Source organism: Camponotus vicinus, unplaced genomic scaffold (genome assembly GCF_025532165.1).
Source record: "Camponotus vicinus isolate PSW18456_S1 unplaced genomic scaffold, iyCamVici1.0 SCAF_5, whole genome shotgun sequence".
NCBI classification, from domain to species: domain Eukaryota; kingdom Metazoa; phylum Arthropoda; class Insecta; order Hymenoptera; family Formicidae; genus Camponotus; species Camponotus vicinus.
This window is the reverse complement of record NW_028141977.1, coordinates 4513812-4541729: the sequence shown is the minus strand read 5'-3', so window position 1 is coordinate 4541729 and position 27918 is coordinate 4513812. Positions and strand designations below refer to the sequence as shown.

Genomic DNA, 27918 nt, shown 5'->3' with positions numbered 1-27918 from the left:
TTAGTATTGGTCTAGGCATTCCGTATGGTTTGTCAGTTTCGTCTATTATTGTGACAGTCGGTCGTTTAGATTTTTTTTTCTTGTGTTGGACAATTATACATATTATTAGTATTATCATAATTATAGTGGTTATTCCACTGGAAGCCATTGGGTAAATGAATTCCTTTTTTTAAAGAAATTGTTATTGTTTAAATCTTTATTTATTTCTTCTAATTGTTACTTAGTTCTTTTAATTCTAGAGGATTATTTATTACGTCTTTGAATTTTCGTTCGTCATTTGATTCGTCAATGTTTCGGGAAATTGTTATATTGAATTTTATTGAATTATATTTATTGAATTTTATTGAATATTATATTGAATTTTGGTAAAAATGTTTCTATATTCGTTCTGTATGTAATCGTTTCTGTTTGTATTGTCATGTCTGCAGTTGTCAGTTTACAGTTGTCGTTTAAAATAATTCGACCTGATTTTGTGAGTATCCTTTTATACTCAGGATGGTTATCGCAATTTATTACAATTTGCTGCTCGGATGCAGTCGAATATAGCCAAGAGTGTGGCTGTTGTAACGTAATCCATATAGTGCGATTCGTTATCGTATAGTCTATGTTGCACTGTTCGCGATAATCTTGTGCTCGTATATACATTTTAATTTTGCACGGTGTATTTTTGCTTACATGATATATTGGTTGACTTTTTTCGTATAAATATTGGTTATTATTATTTATATAATCGTTTAGATTTTGTTTTGTTAAGATTACATATATACGCATATCTTTATTTATTGCAATTAGTTTATTATCTACTTTCGTGTACGCAAATTTATTTACATAATTATATGTTGGTAACGATATTACATTCAGAATATCATACATTGGTTGCGCGACTATTGGAAATTTTAGTATTGTGTATATAGATGTTTTGTCGCAGTACGCGCTTACTTTCATATAATTTTCTATTGTTAACCATTCGTCGTATTTTATTTCGAACGGAAAATACGAACCTCGCGGTAACTGTAAGACGGCTTCTTTCAAATGGGAAATTATTTCATTTATTGGTGTTAATAGCGGGTGCATTATGCCTTTACGTATGTATGTGAGGTATTCTAAAATGTCTTTTGCGTCTCTGATTAGATCTGTTATCATTGCTGTAATTACAGTGAAATGTTCGTCTATTTCTTCTCGCGTCGTATATTCTCTAATATAGTGATTTATTAATCTACCATTGTAATTTAACATGTTTTCTAATTTATTTAAATGAATTATGGTAGTGTTTAGAACTTTTATTTGATTTTTTGCGACGTGTTTTAGTGTTTGCTGATTATTTTGTAATAGTTGAATTTGTTCGTTTATTAGTTTTCTATCATTCGCGTCCATAAGTCCAAATAACGTTTTAGTTATTAAGCCTATTCCATCTATCAGACCTCTGCGTCTGTCTGATGATGTTTTATATAGATTATTTATTAATTTTATTATTTTAGCTAGTGTATTGGAATCATTGTTGATAATGTTTTTTAAATTTTCGCACGTTCTTTTAATGTAATCTTCGGATTTTATGTTTTTACACATTTCGTTTGTTTGTTGCACATATTTATTTATTTGCCAGGTTTTGTCATTTAATTCAGTTATATCTAATTTAATTACTAATTTCCAGGTCTTCTTAATTTGATGTAGATATCCGATTTTCTCGTAGTAAATTCCTGGGTTGTGCTTGAATTCTTCAATTTCAAACGGAAGACGGGTTTCGTCTTGCTTGGTGAGAACGGGGTTGATTCCTAGTGTTAGTGTTCTGTAATAATATATATTAAGTATTATATTATGCACTCTGCGGGTGTCATATTTATTCGTTTCTTGCTAGTTTTATCAGTGTGAGATTGGTTTTAATTTTCCTCGATTAGCTTTGCTATACTTTATATTCTTTTGCGAGCTTCAGTCTCTCGCTGTCCGTTCAACAAGTAACACTCGTTGGTTATATTTGTTAATATGTCAAGTACGAGTTATCCTACCTCGTCGGAGGAGGTATCCGACGACAGGGGTGAAGTTTTGTGTGGCCCGCCTCTGTCGCGCGACCGATTTGAGCGAGCGTGTCTGCGCGTTAGAGGCGTGCAAATCTGCTCTCACTCCCGCTCGTTCCCGACAGCGAGACTGGATTCTCGAGACTCAGATTATCGGGAGCGCTGTTATCGAGAATAGAGGCTCGGGAACGAGCGAGTCCCGAGTCTCGATGCTCTATTAGATGGAGTGGGGGTAGAAAGCGGGAGTGAGAGCAGATTTGCACGCCTCTACTGCGCGTCTATTCAAACGGCCCGTTGTCATTGCGTGTTGTTGTGAATGTTAATACTGGTGAGCGTATTGTGCACGAGGTGATGCCCTATCCAAGGGATACCCTACATTGGTTCTGGGATTTCTTGCAAATATTCCAACTGCAGGAGGCCCAGGATTTTGTCGCCTTGCGGGGACGTCGTCGCTTTGAGCGACTCTTAAGGCTCGGCGGGGGCGGCTATCGTCTGCCGGTGGTGCCTCTTCCCAGGCTGCGAGAGAGGATGCCCCTCATCGGTCGTGGTCGTGGTCGCTCGCCTGGGTAAGTACTTTTTATTTTATATTTTAATATTCTATAAATAACTTTAATTTATTCACGTGCATGCGTATCGCTTTTCTTCCTCTTTTTATTGTATAATTAACATCGGAGTTTTTCTCTAGAATTGTATATGGTCCTGTCCATAGTGATTCTAGTTTCTTTGATCTTCCGCATCGTAGTGTTTCGTCATATACTAATACTTTGTCTCCTACTTTAAATTGTGTTTCCTTTGTGCTTTTGTCGTATTGTTTTTTAGCCTTAAATTTTTCTTCTTTTATGTGTTCTTTCGCGAGTTGATTTGTCGCTCTTAATCTTTCTTTTAATTCCTGCGCGTAATCGTCATAATTGTACGTCGGTTTAGGCGGTTTTGTTAGCGCTGTCGGAATTTCGGCTTGATGTCCGTACACCAATTCGAAGGGTGTATATCCTGTAGCGGTATGCGGCGTTGTATTATAGGTAAACATCGCGAACGGTATCCATTCATCCTAGTCTGTTTGATCTTCGTTTATATAGTGTCGTAGATACTCGGCTAATGTGCGATGCGATCGTTCTAACGCGCCGTTGCTTTCCGGGTGATACACGGTTGTTTGTATTTTGTTTATTTTTAATAGTTTACAAGTATTTTTAAATATTTTACTCATGAAATTAGTTCCTTGATCCGTTAAAATTTTTTCCGGTATTCCGTGTTCAAATATTATTTTTATAACAAATTCTTTACTGATTGTATTCGCTTCTTGATTCGGAATCGGTATTGCCTTGCTAAATTTAGTTGTTATCTTGGAACGTTAATAAAAATTTATTTCCATTAGTAGTAATCATTAACGGTCCGACAATGTCTAACGCGCATTTTTCAAATGGTTTATTAGGCGTATCCGTAATAATTAACGGTACTTTATTTTTTCGCGATAATTTATTTTTTTGGCAAGATTCGCATCTTGCAATGTATCGTTCGACGTCTTTTGTCAAGCCTTTCCAATTGTGCTGAAGTCGGATTCTTCTTATTGTCCGTTCTATTCCTTGATGCCCTCCTATAGGTGCATCGTGATATTCGGAAAGTATTTGCTTTTTCTCCTCTTCTGTATATGTTTTTGTTTGTTCGCTGCTTGCTTCGTCTTCTTCTTCGTCTTCTTCTTCTTCTTCTTCTTCGTCTTCTTCTATTATTAAGACTTCATGATTATTATTTTCATTTGAGGGTCCCGGTATCGCGTTGCGACTTAATGCGTCGGCGTTCGCGTTTGCTCGTCCGGACTTATGTATAATTTCATAGTCGTATTCTTCTAGTTTTAATCTCCATCGGATTAGTCTTGATCCGGGGTCGTTTACGTTAAACAACCATATTAGCGGTTTGTGATCGGTCACAATTTTAAATTTTGTTCCATATACGTATGGTCTAAAATGTTTTACGGCCCATACAATTGCTAGTAATTCTTTTTCAGTGGTATTATAATTTTGCTCCGCCTTTGTTAATGTTCTGCTGGCGTAAGCAATCGGTCGGTCGTTGCCTACCTTTCCTTGTGATAGTACTGCTCCGATAGCATAGTCGGAGGCATCGGTGGTCACTATGAATTCTTGTGTAAAGTCAGGGTACTTTAACACTGGTGCAGTAGTCATTAATTTTTCCTTTAGTAGTTCAAATGCTGCTTGCTGTTCCGTTGTCTATTCGAATTTGATCAATGAGTCCTCCGATTTTTTCGTTAATTTTGTTAATGGTTTGTTAGCTATTTTTGAAAAGTTTTCAATAAATTTCCTGTAATATCCTGCAAGTCCTATGAAGGATTGGATATCCTTTACCTTTTTTGGCGTTGGAAATTCTTTTATTGCAGTTAACTTTGACGGGTCTGGCGATATTCCGTTTTCTGAAATAATATGCCCTAAATAAATTACTTCTTTGCGTAGAAATTCGCATTTATCCGGCTGCAATTTTAAATTAGTTTTTCGCAGTCTTTGAAGTACTTCCTTTAGACGTTTATTATGATCTTCTAAGCTCGATCCGTATATTACGATGTCGTCGAGATAGACCAGGCATCTAAGTCCTTGTATTCCTGTTAAGACCGAATTCATCGGTCGTTGAAATGTTGCTGGCTAAATTTTTTAAACCGAATGGCATTCGATTGAATTCGTAATATCCGTAGGGAGTTGAAAAAGCTGTTTTATTTTTATCCCTCTCAGCCATTGGGATTTGGTGATATCCTGATGCTAAATCTAACGTGGTGAAATATTTCGCATTTCCCAGCTGATCTAGAATATCGGTTATATTAGGCAATGGAAATGAATCGCCTATTGTTAATTCGTTTAGCTTCCGAAAATCTATTACTACTCGGAGCTTCGGTTTTTCAGATGCGTCTGCTTTTTTCGGCACTACTAATAACGGTGCGTTCCATTGACTTGTGTTAGTTCGAATAATTTCGTTCTTTAGCATTTCTTGAATTTGTTTATTTACCTCTGTCTTATGTTTCTCGGGTAAACAACACGGCTTCACGTTCACCGGCGCGGTGTCGGCACGCGTGTTTATCTCATGCTCTACCGTCGCGGTGCAAGTCAGTGGTTCTCCTTCCAAGTGGAATGTATCGCTGAATTCTTCGCAGATTTTTAAGAGTGTCTGCCCCTCTTCCTTATTTAAGTGTTGAGTTCGCAATAATTGTCAAATGCGCTGGACTCGCGGAGTGTTGATTTTATTCTTCGTTCTTGATTTTACTGTATTTATTTCGGCTAATTTTGTCTTCCATGTCCTCTAATGTGACGATGGGAGTGCTAACTCGATGGTTTCATCGGTCGTATTACGCTCACAGGACATGAAAAATTTTTTGGTTTTACTAGACAGCTTCCAATATACAGGGTGTCCTAAACCACCCGTACACCCCTTTTCTTTCAAAAACTAAGCATTTTAGAGAAAAACGTTTTCGACAAAAATTGTATGGTTTTGAGGGGAACATAAGATGGTGTCATTGGTTTGACCTTGGATGGCATCGTTAAGGTGAGGTCAAGGACACCTTTAATTTCTTAAATGGAACCACCTATTTTTTATTGCATATTCTTATAGCTTATGTCGAGAGCTTTCCAAAACACTATAATAAAGTATTTTTTTCATCAAGTACTTTTCGAGTTATAAGGCTTGAAATAATTTCTTAATTTTACATAAACCATAAAATATCTAGTAAAATATTCATTTTTCGATTATCTTACCTTAATACTTTTATGTACAAAATAATGAGAGGAATCAATTGGTGTAAAGAAAACACAAAATTGTTTCGAAAAAAAAAAATGTAATTTGCAATTAACAATTACATTTCTTTTTTTCGAAACTCGAAAAGTACTTGATGAAAAAATACTTTATTATAGTGTTTTGGAAAGCTCTCGACATAAGCTATAAGAATATGCAATAAAAAATAGGTGGTTCCATTTAAGAAATTAAAGGTGTCCTTGACCTCACCTTAACGATGCCATCCAAGGTCAAACCAATGACACCATCTTATGTTCCCCTCAAAACCATACAATTTTTGTCGAAAACGTTTTTCTCTAAAATGCTTAGTTTTTGAAAGAAAAGGGGTGTACGGGTGGTCTAGGACACCCTGTATACTCCCGGTGTGGTTTCCTCTGTTCGGACTATCCCTATCCGATTTTGATTAGTCGCAGCTTTTATTATTGTTTCGCTACGCGGATTTAAAATTATTTTGTTGCAAGGATGGAGTTTTAATGTACTGTCTTTTATTTTTATTTCGTTAGTTTCATAATCGCATTTAGCTGTTTGTTTTTTAAGGAAGTCTAGTCCTAGAACTCCCTCGTGTTCTATGGCGGTATTGTCTTTTATTACATAAAATGCATGTTTAATTTTATGTTTGTTGATTTTTATCGTAGCGTACATTTTGCCTAAGGTATATATTTTATGTCCGCTTATTCCTATAAGTGCTCTTCTTCTCGTATATTAATGTTTCGTCCTTTAAATGTTTTAATTTTATTAAGGAAATTGTTGATCCGGAATCGTACATGTTTATTTTTTCTCCTTTTACTTCGCGAATGGGTAGTGTAACTTGTAGTAATTCGTCCTTCGATGATGCATGCATATTTTTAACATGCGTTACGCGATACTCTAGGGCAGGTCGCGGTTGCTTCTTCGTTTCTTCCTGCTCCTCTTCGCTATTGCTTGCAGAGTCGGCGCTTTTTTTCCGCTGTCGATGCGAAGTCTTTTGTTCACGCGTATTATCTTTATAATTGTTTTTATTAGTTTGTTTATTATTTTTAATATTATTTTTTGGTCGTTCAATTAAATTCCAGCACTCATCGCGGCTGTGTCCGGATTTTTTGCAATATTTGCAGAATTTATTTATAGTATTTATTCGCGTAGATTTTTTCGGTTTTGGTAATGTATATTTATTACTGCTACGGCAATCGCGTCCGTAGTGTCCAGATTTTCCGCATTTATAACATTGTATGTTTGTATCTCGAGTTGGTCGCGTGTATTTAGCGTCGAATTTATTTTTATTAGAGAAGCCGGGTGCTCGTGTGACAGACGGTCCGATAAGCTTCTCTTCCGCGTTCGCGCCATTTATCGCTTCTTGGAGCGAAGTATATCGTTGTGATCGCACGAGAATTTTTAATTCATCGCGTAATTTTATTTGGAAATTTATCAGAGCTTGTTTTTTAATGGTTTCTTGTATAGCTTGTTTGAATGAAGGAGGTCGTTCTTCTCCTTCCACTATAGACTTATATAACTTCATGGCTAGTATATCGACACGTTGCCCGAATGCATGTGCGGTTTCGCTTGATTTTTGTTTTAGCGAATTGAACTCTATTTGCAAATGAGTCGTGCTTTGTTTTGCTTGATAGCACGTTTCAAGTTGTTGTTTTAAATCTTCGAACGTTTGTATATTTCGCGTCTCGAAGTCTTGCATGGCTTTACCTTTTAATTTAGTATACAGAATTGCTTGCATCAGCGATTCTTCGTCCGCGGGATTAATATTTTGTACCGCGTACGTACATGCGTTTAAAAATTCTTGCAATTTTTGTCGCGATGATCCGTCAAATTCGGGAATCATTGATCGCGCTTCTTTTAATGGTAGATAGTGCGGGGCTGCGCTACGTCTGTTTCTAATATTGCGTTCGGTACGTCCGTACGTCACGTCGTGTGGGACATCGTTTATATTTAAACATAAACTTTAAATTTAGACGGGCCATCAGAGCTAAACGCGGATGGTAGTGCGTAATTTCAACGAGAATTAAGTTCTCGTTGAAACTTATTTGTATGCACGGGGCACAAATTTTCTTGGTACGATACCAAGCAAATTTTAAATAATTCTCATCGTTTATATTTGTTCGTGGCTCGTTAAAGTTTCCTTGGTTAATATGTACGTTTCGCACTTGTTCGCGTAAATCTCGTATTTCATCTTGCATTTCGCGAAAACTATGTACGAGTTCGGCTAATAATATATTACTAGTGCTTTCGGGCGACCGGCGTCTTCATAATTCGCGGCTGCATTTTGTCCGGCCTGTTGCTCTCGCAAGCGTTCGATTTCTCTATCGACGGCTTCGTTATCCATATTTCTCGCGGGATTTGGCTCAAAGAGACTAATATCATTGGATATTGGTAAATAATTTCTCCTGACAGTAACTCGACTAACACTTTGTCGGTCCTGTTCTAAATTATCATTATCGTCTTGTTCGCGCGCTTCGGAAGATTCGGAACTCGAATATTGGTTCTCTAAATTTCTTCGCACGCTATTTCGTATATCGCGAGTAGCTTCTTTCGCAACTTGGAGCGGTGTTACAAGACCTTATCTATTTGCCAATCGTGCTGGCAAGCTCAAAAATCGCGGGCTATTAAATCGAACTCGGTTTAACGGTTCCGACATTTAAATTGAATTTCGACTTACAGTAGTAGTACGGTGAATCGCATGGTCGCTTATCGGTTCGCTCGACTGCTGACGCTGCTAGTAGATACGGGTCGTTGTCCGTCGGTGATGCGCTGTCCGTCGGCAATGCGTTGTCCGTCGGCGATGCGTTGCCTTGGCGAAGGTCGTGGATCGACGCTGGTCCTTGGGCGCTGGTGCTCCTTTTCAGATACAGCTGCTTGACCGTGGTCATTTATCACTTGTTGGCTTTATGCGTTATATGTTGAATGGTCTGCTTGAATCCGTCTGCTTTAATATAGCAGTTGCTCCGTCCACTTTATTAATTTTATATTTTCTTTTTGTTGCAGATGTTAGAGGTCCAGGAGGATTTTTCGGCGGTTTTTTTTTCTCTCGGCAATCCCACCGCTGCCACCAAGATGTTGTGCCGGGTGCGGCACGAGATGTGGGAGGTTGCCGAAAAAAAGAACCAACCAAGGCCTCAAGATCTTTTACGTTTCAATCTCTTTTTTTTTATTATTATAATTTTAATTCTTTCGCAAATACATACACTTATTCTATTCTGATTGGTTTCTTTTAAGCCTTCTCTCCTTAATATCGTCTTCTCTTAAATCGCCTCGTTCTTAGATTTCGAGTGTTAACAAACTTATTCAACGTTTGATGCACAGAATAGCGATTAGCCCCAGATTCGCACTCTTTATTAATTGATTTTTCATTAATGACTGTCCGCCGCGGACCCGCGGTGGACGGTTTTTAACACCTCATTTTTAGGGGTATTTTGGAGGGGATCGCCTAGCGACATGACCATATATGGTCATGGAAGATTTTCGTGGCGGTCAAGTCCAAGTGCAAACGAAGGAGGTTCAAAGTCGAATCCCTTCGTTGGCATTTTCACGTTTCCGGCGAACTCGCGCGTGGTTCGCTAAGGTAGCGGTTTTACGCGGTTCGCGAACATTCTATCGCATTTTAATTGTATAAAATTTATTAATGGTAAAGTAAAATAAAGTTATAGTCTTTCTATAACAGGATATATCTAGGCTTTATGTGAGGCGCTCATTTACTATTCCTCAGGACATCCTCAGAATGTACGAGGATTACAAATAGATATCCTCAGGATATCTCCTATATCCATGCAGGACGTCCTTAGAAGATCCAAAAGATGTCCATGTGCTGTTTGGGTATTAATAATTATTTGGAAACGATGGCAAAAGTGGAACCCAGTGAGAAATGTTGGTCGAATCGATGTAAATTCGACCAACATTTCTCACTGGGAAGAAGATTTGATCGTTATTCATATTTTACTAAAACTTTTTGATGCCTCTTCAACCTACACTATCCTATGTCTTAAACAACACTGAACGATCCGCTTACTAATACACATACATCAGCGTTAGTTCCGCCAAAAATTGGATTTGGCGTAACGATAACAGTATAAAGAGCGTAAAATAACTAGGCGGAAGCTGATACTTAAATAAAACGATGTGATTGGTCGGCGCAAGTTATGCTTACGCAAGTTACGCCCACAGATATCTATACTATAACTAGATCGCTAACTCCCATTGATTTTGTACATAAAATGTGTCCCCGAAAATCATATAATATGGCGGTCGCGCATGCGTAATATTGGTGGAAAATTAATATGGTGGACACTTGTAGCCAGCTAATATTTAAGTTTTCACCTTAAAACTTGTACTTTTTACATTATAAACTTTTAATTTTGTAATAAAATAAATATAAATATATATATAAATGTTATATACATATATTTTTAATCTTTATATATTTTTAATCTTCTATATATATATTTAATCTTGATTTTAATTATATCATATACCTTTTAAATATATTTTGATATATTTTATCTTTAAAGGCTGTAATAAATTTTAATTAAAAACGAAGAACATTATATATTATTTAAAAATAACTTATATTCAACTGTAAGTTTATATACAAATTACATATTTACGTACATTGTACATAACATCAACCAATCACAAACGTGACTGCTGTCCATCAACGTTACGCATGCATGAGAATTTAGTACATAAATTTCGTGGACATGTATTTGACGCAAGTTAGCGGTCTAGTATATAGTATATAGAGCTCTATAATCAGAGATGCGCCAATGACTCCCCACACGCCATCTTGTACCCTATGACGTCATTGACATCACATGTGGGCTGCGTTCCAAAATTCACTGCCAGTACCATAGACTTATATAATAGACCGCGCCATCTTATGGGCGCACGCACGCCGACATAGAAGGACAGAGATAGTGATGGAGTCGTCCGCTCTCTCTCATATTTGAGAGAGAGTGGGAGAAGACGGAGAAGACGGAGAAGGCGGAGAAGGCACTATATCTTATTCTATCTTATTCTCTCCTTTATCCCCACCTTATCACATTTAGACAGAGAGAGCACAACTCCAGCTATTGCTCTCTCACTTTTGTGCCAGCGTGGGTTGCTCTCACGGTTGGCTTGGTCTATTATATAAGTCTATGGCCAGTACTGAAAATCTATATTTTACGTAACGTACACTATAGATTTTCAGTACTGGCAGTGAATTTTGGAACACAGCCGTGCTTGTTCCTAGCAAAACAATCTTTCTCAATTTAAAAAAAATTTATGTAAGCTAATTGAGATTATTATGTTATGAACTTATAATATTATACAGGGTTTGTCAAAAGTGTGGAAACCCCTAAATATCTCACAAACGGTGCATTTTAGAAAAAAATGTTTCAGGCAAAAGTTGTTTGGTTTCAAAGGGGCCATAAGTCGGTACCATTGGTTTGACCTTGAAGAGTCATTTGAAGGTCACGTGAAGGTCACTTCAATTTTTTTAAATGGAACACCCTATATATTTTTGCACACTCTTGTAGCTTATCTCGAGAGCTTTCCAAAACACTATAATTAAGTACCTTTTCGTTAAGTACTTTTTGAGTTATGAGGCTTGAAATCATTTCTTAATTTTACATAAACCGTAAAATATCTTGTAAAATATTCATTTTTCGATTATCTTACCTTAATACTTTTACGTACAAAATAATGAGAGGAATCAATTGGTGTAAAGAAAACACATAGTTGTTTTGAAGAAAAAATATGTAATTTGCAATTAACAATTCCATATTTTTTCTTAAAAACAACTATGTGTTTTCTTTACACCAATTGATTCCTCTCATTATTTTGTACATAAAAGTATTAAGGTAAGATAATCGAAAAATGAATATTTTACAAGATATTTTACGGTTTATATAAAATTAAGAAATTATTTCAAGCCTCATAACTCAAAAAGTACTTAACGAAAAGGTACTTAATTATAGTGTTTTGGAAAGCTCTCGAGATAAGCTACAAGAGTGTGCAAAAATATATAGGGTGTTCCATTTAAAAAAATTGAAGTGACCTTCACGTGACCTTCAAATGACTCTTCAAGGTCAAACCAATGGTACCGTCTTATGGCCCCTTTGAAACCAAACAACTTTTGCCTGAAACATTTTTTTCTAAAATGCACCGTTTGTGAGATATTTAGGGGTTTCCACACTTTTGACAAACCCTGTATAATACATGAAAAAACAAGATCTTACTCAGATTTAACACAAGCAACAATTAGCATGACGTCAATAAACATCATCAGTAATGTCATTAATGACGTCATGGGGTACAAGATGGCGGAAAAACCACGTGATTTTACAGTGACCAATCAAAAATTGTTCGCCATTGGCGCATCTCTGATTATAGGTCTCTAATAGTATAGATGTCTGTGGTTACGCCGCATGTGACGGCACCCTCACACGTCACATAGAGTACGTTTACACGGCAACGTTAATCTGGTTTAGTAACAATCGTAGTTATAACTCCCTAAAAGTGATGTTCGTTTACACGCAAGGATTTATTTTATCACTATTCCTCTTTACTTTAACTTATTGGCAGTTTTTGTATACTAGTACTCGTCACTCGTTGATACTTGATTATTCAGGTTGGCAATACAATTGTTATAAGGCTGATGGCAGAGAACTAGACGTGAGCTCTTACGTCTGTCGTAGTCGTGGACGTAAAGTAAGACAGAGAAAAACCGTATGTCGTAAAGACCATTGTGAATGCGGAAAGTGCATCATGAACGAGATAAGTAATATTAATATATAAATATACTGAAATACATATTTCTGAATATTTTATTTATAAATAAATATACTAAAATAAATTAAAAATAATACAGACAATATAAAAACAAAGATAATGATTTATTGTCTTCATTTTATTTTACTAAATAGTCGAAATAGTAACTATTTTTAGGTTAACCAGTATTTTCCTTTATTTTTTCAAAATATATTGCACATTGAGAAAAATATTTTAAAATCTAATAATATCTTTAAAAATATGATGTACATCATATTATGAATTAATTATGATTTATTTATTATCAATAAAATAAGTAAATTATTAACAAATTTTATATATTATTTTTTTCAGTATACATTTATATATAACAGCACTTTTTAATGAAAATGAAAAAGAAGGAATTTTTTATTTTGGTGATGTACTGGATAAACTTGTGTTTTCTATTGATACGTAAAAAAAGGCAAATCAGGTGGTTAAATAGGCGATGGCTTGTGAGTCCGATCAATGACAAGAGACTTCAATATGGAGATTATAACAATTTATTTCAAGAAATAAAAAACGATTCTGAATTATTTTATCGCTACACCAGAATGACGTTGGTACATTTTCAGCAATTATTACATATGATAAATCCATACTTGGTAAAACAAAGTTCTCGTGCTTTAATTCCAGAGTTACGACTTTTAATAACTTTAAGGTATTTATTGAAGTACATATTTCATGCCTAAATATCTAGATAGTTAATATAAGTGTATTATAATTATTATATTTTTTTAGATATCTTGCGACAGGTGACCTACCATGTTTCATAGCTTTGGCATTTCGAATTGGGGAATCTACTGTAAGAGAAGTGGTAAAAGAAGTTAGCCGCAACACTTCCACTTTTACATTCAATTTCAGCTTTCCTTTTCTCTCTACTGTATTGGTCTCTTAAGGACATGCATCTTTTTTGGCAATATGAAGGAGTGTACATGTCACCTAAACAGAAAGTATAAGATTAAAAAATTAATATATATATGTGTGTGTGTATTAACATTATTTTGTAATTATATGATTTATTATATAAATTTTCAAATTTATTTTTCACCATTAGTTTCAGTCATTATTTTGGATATTTCATCCCAAGCATTTTGCTTCATCAAACAATCCTTAAAACTGGTATTATTCTTATCATATAAAAATGGACGTTCTCTATATAATTCAATGAGAAGCTCATCGCCACTCTTTTCGTTAATATCAATAGATGCAGATTCACAACCATTATCCCAGTCATCTGTACTGATTTCATCAGGCAAATCAGCAATAGTATTGCAGTAATTTAAATGATCAGACATTTTTTTATATTACTCTTAGTAGCGGTTGTCAAAAAGATAAATTTTCTGTTGAAGAAACAAATTAAAAATTAGATACAAATTTTAAAAAATAAGAAAGAAAATTTGTTAAGAAAATTAATTAAGAAATTTTGTTAAGAAAATTTTTTCCATCAATGTATTTTGAAATAGCAAAGAAAAATATTAATTAACCTAAAATAACAATTACTATTTTGACAATTACTTTTTCGATAAACGAAATGAAGACAAATCATTTTAAATAAAGTTATTTTTATTTTATTCTTTTTTAGTATATTTACTTATAAATAAAATATTCAGAAATATGTATTTCAATATATTTATATATTAATATTACTTACCTCGTTCATGATGCACTTTCCGCATTCACAATGGTCTTTACGACATACGGTTTTTCTCTGTCTTACTTTACGTCCACGACTACGACAGACGTAAGAGCTCACGTCTAGTTCTCTGCCATCAGCCTAACTCTCGTAGCGTTTACAGGTCTTCTTAAAGCCGGATTTGTAAGTCTATTCCTTTTCCTCAGCAGGAGTAGCGTTACTACAACTGGTGTAATAACATCGGCGTAAAGCACGGTTTACACGGCATCTAACACCAGTAGTTGCAACAGCGGTTGTTACTAAACCTGATTAGAAGAAACGTTCTGATTGGTTACCCCCACTATACTTCTTTTCCGTTCCGCTTTTTCTTCTACGGGTGTAGTCCCACGTAGAAGAAAAAGCGGAACGGAAAAGCGGAACGGAAAAGAAGTGTAGTGGGGGTAACCAATCAGAACGTTTCTCCAAAAGACATCATACCTAGCATTCTCGTATGTATGTACCTACCTAGCATATCTAGTCTTTCTTATTTATAAATAAAATTTATAAATTTATTTTTATATAAAATAATAATGTCATCGGTAAATTTTTTTATTATAGTATAAAATATGTGTGTATATATTAAATTTTGTAACAATTTATTACACTTAACATTAAATTAGGTAAAAATATATTATTCTGAATAAAATATTTGTTACAATATAAAATGTAATTTTATCATTGTTTCATATAAATAGTTTAGTTTAATTTTATATTTTCACAAAATATAAAAACATAACAAAATTACACTAAAATAATATATTTCTCTTGTTAAATTTATATTATTATAAAGTTCTTTATTCCATTCCGCTTTTATATGACTGGGTTCCCCATGGAATATATTTTACGCAAAAACGAAAAATATTCTAACCTAAAATTTACAATAATTCTGAATTAGCTTTGTTTTTTCGTAAATTATATTTCATTGGAATTTTCCATTTATTATAAAAAGATATTTTTTTACAAAATTGATTATTCTTGTTAACTATAATTCATAAAAAATAATTTTTTACTCTTACTTATTTTCGCTTTTTCCGGTACATGGGGAACCTGATTATTTAAAATCGGAACAGATATGTCTTTTGGAGAAACGTTCTGATTGGTTACCCCCACTATACTTCTTTTCCGTTCCGCTTTTCCGTTCCGTTTTTTCTTCTACGTGGGACTGCACCCTACGTGGGACTGCACCCTTAGGCTAATATTACATTTGTCGTACGACAAATTTTTTAAGCACATTGATTGGTTGCGAGATAATAATTTTTTGAATCTTTAGAAACTTTCTATCCCGCAGCCAATCAATGTGCTTAAAAAATTTGTCGTACGACAAATGTAATATTAGCCTAAGGGTGCAGTCCCACGTAGGGTGCAGTCCCACGTAGAAGAAAAAGCGGAACGGAAAAGCGGAACGGAAAAGAAGTGGGGGTAACCAATCAGAACGTTTCTCCAAAAGACATATCTGTTCCGATTTTAAATAACCAGGTTCCCCATGTACCGGAAAAAGCGGAAATAAGTAAGAGTAGTAAATTATTTTTTATGAATTATAGTTAACAATAATAATTAATTTTGTAAAAAAATATCTTTTTATAATAAATGGAAAATTCCAATGGAATATAATTTACGAAAAAACAAAGCTAATTCAGAATTATTGTAAATTTTAGGTTGTAATATCGGCCTTAAACCTGTGTTCATTTTGCTTGCTCTTAAAGGCCAGCGCACATAAAGAACTCTGATTGGTTGAATCCTTAAATGCCGCATGCATAACGCATAATGCATTATTTTCAATGCCCAAATTTAATTATAAAGGACTCTGATTAGTTGAATCCTTTATGCCGCATGCATAACGCATAATGCATTATTACCTTTGACTATATATCTATGGACTGCTAATGCCTCACGTTTCCCATTGAAGCAATGCGATCCAAGATCTCAGCGCCCCCAGGTACCAAACGGCCAAAACAAGAACTAATAATTAAGAATAATACTAGTTGATAATACTAGTTTATTGACGATATCTTTAAAAAGAATTAAAAAGAACCTTAATTTTAATGAACTAAAAGAGGAAGATATTGAAGATGTAACAGTTGATAATATTCCACTTCAATTTGTAAATTCAACAGTACAACATTCCGTACTTTACATCTCTGGTTTTGTTGAAATGCGCGTACTACAAAAACTTAATTGCGACATATGCATCCAACTCGTGAATGAATCAAAAGAAGCTAATTCATTTTTCATTGATTTAAAAAATCTTGGAAATTTACGTTATTCGAGGCAAGACACATATATTATAACGAGTGTAACAGAAAAACAATTTAATATTTATAGAATAGAAAATAAATTAAAAATGAAACACGCATTTCAAAAAATAAGTGTGAATGTAATAAGAAATATAAATCTTAATAAAGTTTTTAACAATTTTAATATGCATGTAATGAATAATGACTATGGACAATCACAAGTATGAATTAATAGAAACAATTATAGAATTGTATTTAAAAATAAAATTTTATTATTTCGAGAAAGAATTTACTGGAAAATCGCATTTGAATTATGTTAGAAAAAATTTTACGAAAACAATATTATTTAAAAAGGACAATAATTGGAAATTATAATAAAAAGTTATATTCGTTTATTAATTGAGTTTATGATTATTAGTTCTTCTTTTGGCCATTTGGTACCTGGAGGCGCTGAGATCTTGGATCGCAAAATGGCTGCCCATTAGCAGTCCAGAGGTATTCGTATTAAGTTAGCCGGAAATTTTTCAGCCAACCAAAAATCTCCTTATGGAATCGTTTGTATTTCGTATGAAGATGTTTGAAGTGTGATTAAAAACGTTTGTGAGTAATTAGAATAATTATAAAAAATTAATCATTTTTACAGTATGTAGTTAGCCAACATAACTAAATATTAAAAATTCTCCTTATGAATCGTTTGTATTTCGTATGAAGAGTTTTGAAGTATAATTAAAAAGGTTTGTGAGTCATTCGTTTAATTTTAATTAAATTTTTTTATATTGTGAAGTTAGCCGGAAGCTATATAAAATGGACGCCGTCCTGTGATTGGTCGATTTGCTTATGGTAAATACTAAAATTTTCTCTTGTGTACTGACTTTAAGTGTAAGCAAAACGAGCAAATTTATCTCTTTTGTAACTTTTAATCCATGACTAATTTATTATTAATTCCGCATAATCGCATAATATATCATGGATCGTGGATAAGCGTAGATAATTGAAATATGTTTTTCTACCAATAAATAAGTAAATCTTTTATAATTGTTTTATAATGTAGTCATCATTCAGAAAATGATCACAATTTGTGATTATGTATTTAATTGTTATTTTATATTCGCTTTCAAATAATAAACTATATAATAATAAAATTTATATAAAAAGATGGTAATATATGTAATCCAATTAATTATAATTGACAAAATAATTTCTTGTGAAAAAATAAAAGTAAAAAATATAGAAGAATTTTTTTTATAGCTTGTATAAAAAATCAGTTTTATGCTAAGTATATTATAATATCGTTTAAAAGACGTTTGTACGTTATAGCGTAATCGTAAACGTTTGAAAAGTCTGAGTAAACTCTGTACACGAAGATGTATCAACATTTACTGAACGTACTTTGAAAAATGTTACCTCAGCATTGCAAAACTTTCATGTAACATTATATAAAGAGTTTGTAGAACAAAAATTGCAACACCGCAGCGTTTGATAAGCATTCAAAACCTAACAGCGTTATGTAAGTGCTCTTACAAAGTTTGAAAAGCATATAAACTCTCAGAAAACCCTCACTCAACGGTTGTTAACGCTTTAGAAAGTTTCTAAAGATTCAAAAAATTATTATCTCGCAACCAATCAATGTGCTTAAAAAATTTGTCGTACGACAAATGTAATATTAGCCTAAGGGTGCAGTCTCACGTAGGGTGCAGTCCCACGTAGAAGAAAAAGCGGAACGGAAAAGCGGAACGGAAAAGAAGTATAGTGGGGGTAACCAATCAGAACGTTTCTCCAAAAGACATATCTGTTCCGATTTTAAATAACCAGGTTCCCCATGTACCGGAAAAAGCGAAAATAAGTAAGAGTAAAAAATTATTTTTTATGAATTATAGTTAACAAGAATAATCAATTTTGTAAAAAAATATCTTTTTATAATAAATGGAAAATTCCAATGAAATATAATTTACGAAAAAACAAAGCTAATTCAGAATTATTGTAAATTTTAGGTTAGAATATTTTTCGTTTTTGCGTAAAATATATTCCATGGGGAACCCAGTCATATAAAAGCGGAATGGAATAAAGAACTTTATAATAATATAAATTTAACAAGAGAAATATATTATTTTAGTGTAATTTTGTTATGTTTTTATATTTTGTGAAAATATAAAATTAAACTAAACTATTTATATGAAACAATGATAAAATTACATTTTATATTGTAACAAATATTTTATTCAGAATAATATATTTTTACCTAATTTAATGTTAAGTGTAATAAATTGTTACAAAATTTAATATATACACACATATTTTATACTATAATAAAAAAATTTACCGATGACATTATTATTTTATATAAAAATAAATTTATAAATTTTATTTATAAATAAGAAAGACTAGATATGCTAGGTAGGTACATACATACGAGAATGCTAGGTATGATGTCTTTTGGAGAAACGTTCTGATTGGTTACCCCCACTACACTTCTTTTCCGTTCCGCTTTTCCGTTCCGCTTTTTCTTCTACGTGGGACTACACCCGTAGAAGAAAAAGCGGAACGGAAAAGAAGTATAGTGGGGGTAACCAATCAGAACGTTTCTTCTAATCAGGTTTAGTAACAACCGCTGTTGCAACTACTGGTGTTAGATGCCGTGTAAACCGTGCTTTACGCCGATGTTATTACACCAGTTGTAGTAACGCTACTCCTGCTGAGGAAAAGGAATAGACTTACAAATCCGGCTTTAAGAAGACCTGTAAACGCTACGAGAGTTAGGCTGATGGCAGAGAACTAGACGTGAGCTCTTACGTCTGTCGTAGTCGTGGACGTAAAGTAAGACAGAGAAAAACCGTATGTCGTAAAGACCATTGTGAATGCGGAAAGTGCATCATGAACGAGGTAAGTAATATTAATATATAAATATATTGAAATACATATTTCTGAATATTTTATTTATAAGTAAATATACTAAAAAAGAATAAAATAAAAATAACTTTATTTAAAATGATTTGTCTTCATTTCGTTTATCGAAAAAGTAATTGTCAAAATAGTAATTGTTATTTTAGGTTAATTAATATTTTTCTTTGCTATTTCAAAATACATTGATGGAAAAAATTTTCTTAACAAAATTTCTTAATTAATTTTCTTAACAAATTTTCTTTCTATTTTTTAAAATTTGTATCTAATTTTTAATTTGTTTCTTCAACAGAAAATTTATCTTTTTGACAACCGCTACTAAGAGTAATATAAAAAAATGTCTGATCATTTAAATTACTGCAATACTATTGCTGATTTGCCTGATGAAATCAGTACAGATGACTGGGATAATGGTTGTGAATCTGCATCTATTGATATTAACGAAAAGAGTGGCGATGAGCTTCTCATTGAATTATATAGAGAACGTCCATTTTTATATGATAAGAATAATACCAGTTTTAAGGATTGTTTGATGAAGCAAAATGCTTGGGATGAAATATCCAAAATAATGACTGAAACTAATGGTGAAAAATAAATTTGAAAATTTATATAATAAATCATATAATTACAAAATAATGTTAATACACACACACATATATATATTAATTTTTTAATCTTATACTTTCTGTTTAGGTGACATGTACACTCCTTCATATTGCCAAAAAAGATGCATGTCCTTAAGAGACCAATACAGTAGAGAGAAAAGGAAAGCTGAAATTGAATGTAAAAGTGGAAGTGTTGCGGCTAACTTCTTTTACCACTTCTCTTACAGTAGATTCCCCAATTCGAAATGCCAAAGCTATGAAACATGGTAGGTCACCTGTCGCAAGATATCTAAAAAAATATAATAATTATAATACACTTATATTAACTATCTAGATATTTAGGCATGAAATATGTACTTCAATAAATACCTTAAAGTTATTAAAAGTCGTAACTCTGGAATTAAAGCACGAGAACTTTGTTTTACCAAGTATGGATTTATCATATGTAATAATTGCTGAAAATGTACCAACGTCATTCTGGTGTAGCGATAAAATAATTCAGAATCGTTTTTTATTTCTTGAAATAAATTGTTATAATCTCCATATTGAAGTCTCTTGTCATTGATCGGACTCACAAGCCATCGCCTATTTAACCACCTGATTTGCCTTTTTTTACGTATCAATAGAAAACACAAGTTTATCCAGTACATCACCAAAATAAAAAATTCCTTCTTTTTCATTTTCATTAAAAAGTGCTGTTATATATAAATGTATACTGAAAAAAATAATATATAAAATTTGTTAATAATTTACTTATTTTATTGATAATAAATAAATCATAATTAATTCATAATATGATGTACATCATATTTTTAAAGATATTATTAGATTTTAAAATATTTTTCTCAATGTGCAATATATTTTGAAAAAATAAAGGAAAATACTGGTTAACCTAAAAATAGTTACTATTTCGACTATTTAGTAAAATAAAATGAAGACAATAAATCATTATCTTTGTTTTTATATTGTCTGTATTATTTTTAATTTATTTTAGTATATTTATTTATAAATAAAATATTCAGAAATATGTATTTCAGTATATTTATATATTAATATTACTTATCTCGTTCATGATGCACTTTCCGCATTCACAATGGTCTTTACGACATACGGTTTTTCTCTGTCTTACTTTACGTCCACGACTACGACAGACGTAAGAGCTCACGTCTAGTTCTCTGCCATCAGCCTTAGGGTGCTTTCCAGCAAGCAACACAGGCGACACTCTGTGGCACAGTGTCAGACACAGTGCTTTCCAACAACGATACAGCGAGGTACAACTCGACACAGCATCGGTGTAGAGTTTGAGTGTGTTCCCTAGTTATTGAATAATATTTTTTAAAACTATCCGTGTAAATTGTTATTGTAATACTTTAATACTAATAACCTTTTATATCAGCATTAGTTTTTGTTTTTATCATTACCTTATTTTATTGCTTTCACACTTTAAAATTATCCTAGTGAAAAATTCTAGTGAAAATATTAATGTAGTCCGCAATGGAGTACGTTTACACGGCAACATTAATTTGGTTTAGTAACAATCGTAGTTATAACTCCCTAAAAGTGATGTTCGTTTACACGCAAGGATTTATTTTATCACTATTCCTCTTTACTTTAACTTATTGGCAGTTTTTGTATACTAGGGGTACTTTCCGATTCACGCATGATGCGCATGAAGTGACAGAAAATGTATAATATGCGTGACATGAACTATACATTTTCTGTCACTTCATGCGCATCATGCGTGAATCGGAAAGTACCCTAGTACTCGTCACTCGTTGATACTTGATTATTCAGGTTGGCAATACGATTGTTATAAGGCTGCTTTCACATGGAGCGTGAAGGGCCTGAGCACAAAGATGTTGTAACTGTTTCCGACAAAGTCGTATGCGTAAGGGTCTCCGCACAAGGTGTTCCGTATCGCATTACGTTACGTTAAGTATAGATTGTAAATTTAACTCCGTACGTAAAATTAAACTTCAGTCAACGCACAGAAGAAATCGTAACGTAAAGACATGTCTGTTGTGCGTTGACTGAAGTTTAATTTTACGTACGGAGTTAAATTTACAATCTATACTTAACGTAATGTAATGCGATACGGAACACCTTGTGCGGAGGTCCTAAGTCGGAGACGTTATTCAACGCACAAGGATTTTACGTAAACGTAGGCCGTATCTTGTATTGCATGTTATGCGATACCTACGTTTACGTAAAATCCTTGTGCGTTGACTAACGTCTCCGACTTACGCATACGACTTTGTCGGAAACAGTTACGACATCTTTGTGCTCAGGCCCTAACTTGCGTACGCGCGTACTGCTACGTACCTTGCGTATTCTAGTAATATGCCAGAACTTACGCCATTTAAAAAAAGCCCTTTCACATGGAGCGTATTTCGTTAAATTTCGCGTAAAGCGTAACAAATTTAACCAATAAAGATTAGACTTTCTGTTGTAGAACATAGCAGAAATACTAAAATCGATTTTCTATTGGTTATTATTATTTAGGCGTATTGCTAAATACGCGCCATGTGAATTAGGTACTTAAAAATGTGCGTAATCATACGGTTAAACGTAATGTACGGTGAAGTAAATGGATGAGGTGCAGCGTGTATAAATAAAAAGTATGTAAATAATAAATAATAATAAATAAATAAGAAAATATATAAATAAATAAATGAAAATAATATTTTAACAGGTTTCACACATATAGTTCCGCGATCAAATACTCAAAAGTGCTAATAATAATTATTATTAATTTTGATTAACTAATTAAAAATAAAATATTCTAATTTTTATTATTTTAAGAGGTACATACAGAACTTCGGTAAACGATAAGTGTTACTAAATAATTTAATTTTAAAAATGTAAATCTAATATGTATAAGTTTAATGTTTTATATAGTATTATATATTCCAAGTATATCATTTCTCATTGTATAATATTATATAGTTGTTTATATATTTCAAGTATATTATTTCTCATTGAACAATTAAAAAATAACAAAAAGTAACATATGAAGTATGTATATATATAATGGAATAATGGATTACATATATAATTTAAATAAAAATTTATTTTAATATAAATATTTATACATTTTTAATATATCTTAATGTAATTAAAATATTATATATTCCCATACAGCACCGAAAGATTGCAAAAACGTTGCATAGACCTAACTTTGAAACATTGTAATATTGCATAGAAGTTGCGAAATGTTTCTGCAACATTACTGCAAGCTTGCAGCAACGTTGAAATGTTCGCCCTCAGAAATATTACAATGTAAGATTGTAGTAATGTTACGGTGCAACGTGTTTGCAATATTAAAACGCGTTTTGCTATTGCAAATGCAGCCGTTTTAAATTTAATAAATAAACTTTAAAAATATAAAGAAATGTTTAAGAAAGATAGGAAAAAAAACATTTACCGCCTTTGAAAAAAAATATCTATTAGGGGTTTTTATCAAATGTGTCTTATTAAATATTTATCTCAATAATATACATACAATTATTTTACATACACTCTGTACCAGAATATTTTAATACGTGCAATAAATGAATTATTTCCCATTTACCGATTCAATGAAGAAAAATCTGTTTAATATTCTGAATCCCAACGAGGGATCTAGATTATTAAACAAATTATTTGTTTAATAATCTAGATCCCTTATTAGGATTCAGAATATTAAATAAATCAAGTCAGTTTATCAGAAATTTAACTGACACAAGACAAGAAATATAATTACTACATTAGTCCTTTGTAGGCCTTATATCCACTTTAGATGAAAATTCGAATACGAGTTAGTTAAGTTTGGTGTCGCCACATAGCGGCAAGTAAAGAAACACATGTTATACATTTTCGCTATGTTAAAATGTTGCTGCAACATTGCCAAAGTAATATTACAAAATAATGTATCTGCAATATTTCTGCAGCATTACACTGCTATGTGCAATGTTGTAACATTGCAGCAATGTTGATGCAAGCTTCTGTGCTGTATGGGTTATTCTGTCATACATATAATATAATATAAAGTTTTTTCAATATTTTATATATTGCATTCTATCACTAAGAAAATAATATAATGCTTTTTTGCGTAACGTTGTCCTCTCTAAGGCAGGTACACGAAGATCATATAAGCCAGGTTTGCTTCTAACTGCTTCGATTAAGAGTTCGTTTAAATTTTCTTTTTTGTCAACTGTTGCATTGTTTTTAACTGTTAAATAATTATATTATTTAATTTATTTAATAGAGTGAAATGAGTGAGTGAAAAGATATGTATAGTAATCATATCTACCCATACAGCACCGAAAGATTGCAAAAACGTTGCATAGACCTAACATTGAAACATTGTAATATTGCATAGAAGTTGCGAAATGTTTCTGCAACATTACTGCAAGCTTGCAGCAACGTTGAAATGTCCGCCCTCAGAAATATTACAATATAAGATTGTAGTAATGTTATGGTGCAACGTATTTGCAATATTAAAACGCGTTTTGCTACAAATGCAGACCGTTTTAAATTGAATAAACTGTAAATATAAAGAAATGTTTAAGAAAGATAGGAAAAAAACATTTACCGCCTTTGAAAAAGAACATCTATTAGGCCGGTATTCATAGTCCGTTCTTATATTTAAGATCGTCTTAAGTTCATCTTTAGATATTGTATGTATCATTTTATTGGCTATGGATTATCTGAAGATGAACTAAAGACGATCTTAAATATAAGACCGGACTATGAATACCGGCCTTAGTGTTTTTTATCAAATGTGTCTTATTAAATATTTATCTCAATAATATACATACAATTATTTTACATACACTCGATACAAGAATATTTTAATACGTGCAATAAATGAATTATTTCCCATTTACCCATTCAATGAAGAAAAATCTGTTTAATATTCTGAATCCCAACGAGGGATCCAGATTATTAAACAAATAATTTCCTTATTAGGATTCAAAATATTAAATAAATCAAGTCAGTTTATCAGAAATTTACTGACACAAGACAAGAAATATAATTACTACATTAGTCCTTTGTAGGCCTTATATCCACTTTAGATGAAAATTCGAATACGAGTTAGTTAAGTTTAGTGTCGCCACATAGCGGCAAGTAAAGAAACACATGTTATACATTTTCGCTATGTTAAAATAGGTTTGTTCTTTTTAGCTGAACTGGCTGCACTAGTTCAGAAAGTGTACACTGAAACGTTCTTTTTAGCAGAAGTGACGTCAGATACTGCTGTTCTTTTTAGCAGTGCAGTGCTGTTCAGTGCAACAGTTCATTGCACTGCCTGTCCTAGGTCTTGAGGTAGTGCAGCGGTGCAGTTCAATATGGCGATTTATTTAAACACAAACAGCAGTTTAAGATATAATTAATAACGCATTAATTGCGAAAAAGAAGACATAATAGTCATGTAAATAACATTAATATAAAGAATATAGATAAAAACAATTATTAATTAATAGAAAAATTTTAAAAATTAAAAAAAAATTTGAAATAAATTTTTCATTATAATTAATAAATTTAAAGTTAATTTATCTACAATTAATTTTTCTACAAATAAATTCTCAAAATAAATTTTATTACAAATAAGTCTCTCTTCATTGGATAATTTTGTTATTTATAGGACATTTATGTTTCTCATATTTTGTGCCATGTTAGTACTGCATTAAACCGTTCTTTTTATTCCTCATTGTGCTTGTGCACTGGCAGAATTTTCTGTGAACACGCTGGTTCTAGTGCAGTCCCAGTGCAGCACTAGTTCAGCTAAAAAGAACAAACCTAATGTTGCTGCAACATTGCCAAAGTAATATTACAAAATAATGTCTCTGCAATATTTCTGCAGCATTACACTGCTATGTGCAATGTTGTAACATTGCAGCAATGTTGATGCAAGCTTCTGTGCTGTATGGGTGGTATTGTCACGACATAGTTTTCGTCAACATTGATGTGATCTATTTCTTCCATATAATCTTTGAAGCTCGTGCTCAGCAAAGTTTGTGGTAAATTTAAAAATTCATCCACAGTATCCACATTTGTGCTGTATTAAAAAAGAAATATGTAAGTAAAGATACATAAGGCACAACAGGTTGTTCAAACTCGTCCAGCATGCAAATGACAGAGTAATTATTGGACACGTTGGGTCATAAGATATTCATTCAATACTTACAATTAGACATAATTCATTGCTTGAACAATATCCCTGGCGAAAATAAGAAACTTTATAAAGCGTTAACAACCGTTGAGTGAGGGTTTTCTGAGAGTTTATATGCTTTTCAAACTTTGTAAGAGCACTTACATAACGCTGTTGGGTTTTGAATGCTTATCAAACGCTGCAGTGTTGCAATTTTTGTTCTACAAACTCTTTATATAATGTTACATGAAAGTTTTGCAATGCTGAGGTAACATTTTTCAGAGTACGTTCAGTAAACGTTGATACATCTTCGTGTACAGAGTTTACTCAGACTTTTCAAACGTTTACGTTTACGCTATAACGTACAAACGTCTTTTAAACGCTGCAGTGTTGCAATTTTTGTTCTACAAACTCTTTACTAATCGTTTTTAAACTCTCGACGAACTTCCACAAACGTTCATGTAAACGCCAAACAAACGTCTCATTTTTGCCAGGGATAACGAAATAATTTTAAGGTTTACTTGGTGAATATTATTTTCAGAATTTCTCAGAACAGTTTTTAGATTCCTTTTTCTGAACATTTTTGAAAGATGCGTCAATTTGTATAAAAATTCTAAAACTTTCTCAGAAAATTTTAAGATTTTCTATATGAATTGACACATCTTTCAGAAATGTTCAAAAAAAGAAATCTAAAAAATTGTTATGAGAGATTCTGAAAATAATTTTAACCAGAGATAACCTTAAAATTATTTCGTTATATTGTGCAAGCGATGAATTACATCTAAATTGAATGGATAATTTTTATTTTATATAAAATTTGTTAAAATTTGTTCTTACCCGAATTTGGTTCATTTTTTCAGTGCAAATCGCGCAAATACACTGATCTGACTGATGTTGCCTATATGCGACTTTCGACGGCTTACGCAAAAAATTGAATTTAGCGTATCGGTATTACGTTAAATAACTAGGTGAATTTGCGTATGATAACTAAAACGATGTGATTGGTTGATGAGTTTGGCGTAAGTTACGCGTACGCAAGTTAAGCCGACGGCACACGGTACGATTTTTCGTACTGGATTTGATAAGATTTAGTAAAATACTAAAAATGCACCAATCAGAATGCAGCATTTCTAATATTTTACTAAATCTTATCAAATCCAGTACGAAAAATTGTACCGTGTGCCGTAGGCTTTACTCTCCATGTGAAAGCAGCCTAAGGGCTCGTTCCCACTGAGCGCGTCACGCTGGTTGACGCGACGCGTGACGCGCTCAGTGGGAACGAGCCCTAACTCTCGTAGCGTTTACACGTCTTCTTAAAGCCGAATTTGTAAGTCTACTCCTTTTCCTCAGCAGGAGTAGCGTTACTACGGGTGCGTTCCGAATTACGCATGAAGCGCGTAGACTGCATAGAAAATCGTTCCGATTTAACCAATGCGCGCATTGGTAGCGCTTTAGTAGCGCTGAGAATTCTCTAGATTGTACTAACCGTACTAAATTCTTAGCACCCTTCCAGCGCATTGACTGCCTCTACTCTCGACTTGAGGCAGTTGATGCGTTGATGCGTTTATGCGATCTATGCGTTTTATGCGTAATTTGGAACGCAATAACAGATAACAGATTCTTTGTGACGATGGAAAAACAACAATTATATGAATTTTCAGTTTTAATTGAAGAAACTAATGAAATAATAACTTTGTTTTTAAATAAAAATGATATGAAGAAAGCAAGCCAAGCTAATATTAATATATTATTTTACCTTAATTTATTATTTTATTTTATTTATATTTATTATTTATTTATATTT

General features: G+C 32.8%; 3 protein-coding genes and 4 long non-coding RNA genes across 10 annotated transcripts; 3 read left to right on the top strand and 4 right to left on the bottom strand.

Moving 5' to 3' along the window:
- Positions 1-40: 40 nt before the first annotated feature.
- On the bottom strand, positions 41-9330 carry LOC145972024 (uncharacterized). 2 transcript variants are annotated; one of them, XM_083100188.1, is made up of 2 exons: positions 8443-9330; positions 41-1786 (listed from the first exon to the last, which is right to left on the bottom strand). In XM_083100188.1, the coding sequence occupies exons 1-2, from the start codon at positions 8463-8465 to the stop codon at positions 331-333; spliced, it is 1479 nt and encodes a 492-aa protein (XP_082956314.1). In that variant the 5' UTR covers positions 8466-9330; the 3' UTR covers positions 41-330. The 2 variants fall into 2 exon arrangements, with proteins under 2 accessions (XP_082956314.1, XP_082956316.1); XM_083100190.1 differs by lacking the exon at positions 8443-9330 and adding an exon at positions 2004-2394.
- On the top strand, positions 1929-8984 carry LOC145972025 (uncharacterized). The gene is made up of 2 exons (XR_014439027.1): positions 1929-2578; positions 8769-8984. It is a non-coding gene; the product is annotated as an uncharacterized LOC145972025 (long non-coding RNA).
- Positions 9331-12349: 3019 nt separating the features above from the next.
- On the top strand, positions 12350-13622 carry LOC145972065 (uncharacterized). Its single transcript, XR_014439039.1, has 2 exons — positions 12350-13230; positions 13311-13622. It is a non-coding gene; the product is annotated as an uncharacterized LOC145972065 (long non-coding RNA).
- On the bottom strand, positions 13057-14375 carry LOC145972063 (uncharacterized). Of its 2 annotated transcripts, XM_083100284.1 has the most exons (4): positions 14224-14375; positions 13621-13912; positions 13334-13511; positions 13057-13265 (listed from the first exon to the last, which is right to left on the bottom strand). In XM_083100284.1, coding segments are annotated over exons 2-4 (426 nt in total). In that variant the 5' UTR covers positions 13868-13912; positions 14224-14375; the 3' UTR covers positions 13057-13264. The 2 variants fall into 2 exon arrangements, with proteins under 2 accessions (XP_082956410.1, XP_082956409.1); XM_083100283.1 differs by having other exon boundaries at positions 13057-13511.
- A 4831-nt stretch (positions 14376-19206) lies between these two features.
- LOC145972011 (uncharacterized) lies at positions 19207-20524 on the top strand. 2 transcript variants are annotated; one of them, XM_083100179.1, is made up of 4 exons: positions 19207-19358; positions 19669-19960; positions 20070-20247; positions 20316-20524. In XM_083100179.1, coding segments are annotated over exons 2-4 (426 nt in total). In that variant the 5' UTR covers positions 19207-19358; positions 19669-19713; the 3' UTR covers positions 20317-20524. The 2 variants fall into 2 exon arrangements, with proteins under 2 accessions (XP_082956305.1, XP_082956304.1); XM_083100178.1 differs by having other exon boundaries at positions 20070-20524.
- Positions 19959-21627, bottom strand: LOC145972012 (uncharacterized). The gene is made up of 2 exons (XR_014439020.1): positions 20351-21627; positions 19959-20270 (listed from the first exon to the last, which is right to left on the bottom strand). It is a non-coding gene; the product is annotated as an uncharacterized LOC145972012 (long non-coding RNA).
- Positions 21628-24956: 3329 nt separating this feature from the next.
- On the bottom strand, positions 24957-27303 carry LOC145971994 (uncharacterized). Its single transcript, XR_014439016.1, has 2 exons — positions 26952-27303; positions 24957-26021 (listed from the first exon to the last, which is right to left on the bottom strand). It is a non-coding gene; the product is annotated as an uncharacterized LOC145971994 (long non-coding RNA).
- Positions 27304-27918: the final 615 nt, after the last annotated feature.

Bases quoted from the DNA above. Each gene is read 5' to 3' on its own strand.
- LOC145972011 (XM_083100178.1), top strand. From the start codon at position 19,714: ATGTCTGATCATTTAAATTACTGCAATACTATTGCTGATTTGCCTGAT. The intron at 19,961-20,069 runs GTGAAAAATAAA...CTTTCTGTTTAG, and splicing joins AATAATGACTGAAACTAATG to GTGACATGTACACTCCTTCA.
- LOC145972024 (XM_083100188.1), bottom strand. From the start codon at position 8,465: ATGCGATTCACCGTACTACTACT. The intron at 1,787-8,442 runs GTAAGTCGAAAT...ATATTATTACAG, and splicing joins CGATTCACCGTACTACTACT to AACACTAACACTAGGAATCA.
- LOC145972063 (XM_083100283.1), bottom strand. From the start codon at position 13,867: ATGTCTGATCATTTAAATTACTGCAATACTATTGCTGATTTGCCTGAT. The intron at 13,512-13,620 runs GTGAAAAATAAA...CTTTCTGTTTAG, and splicing joins AATAATGACTGAAACTAATG to GTGACATGTACACTCCTTCA.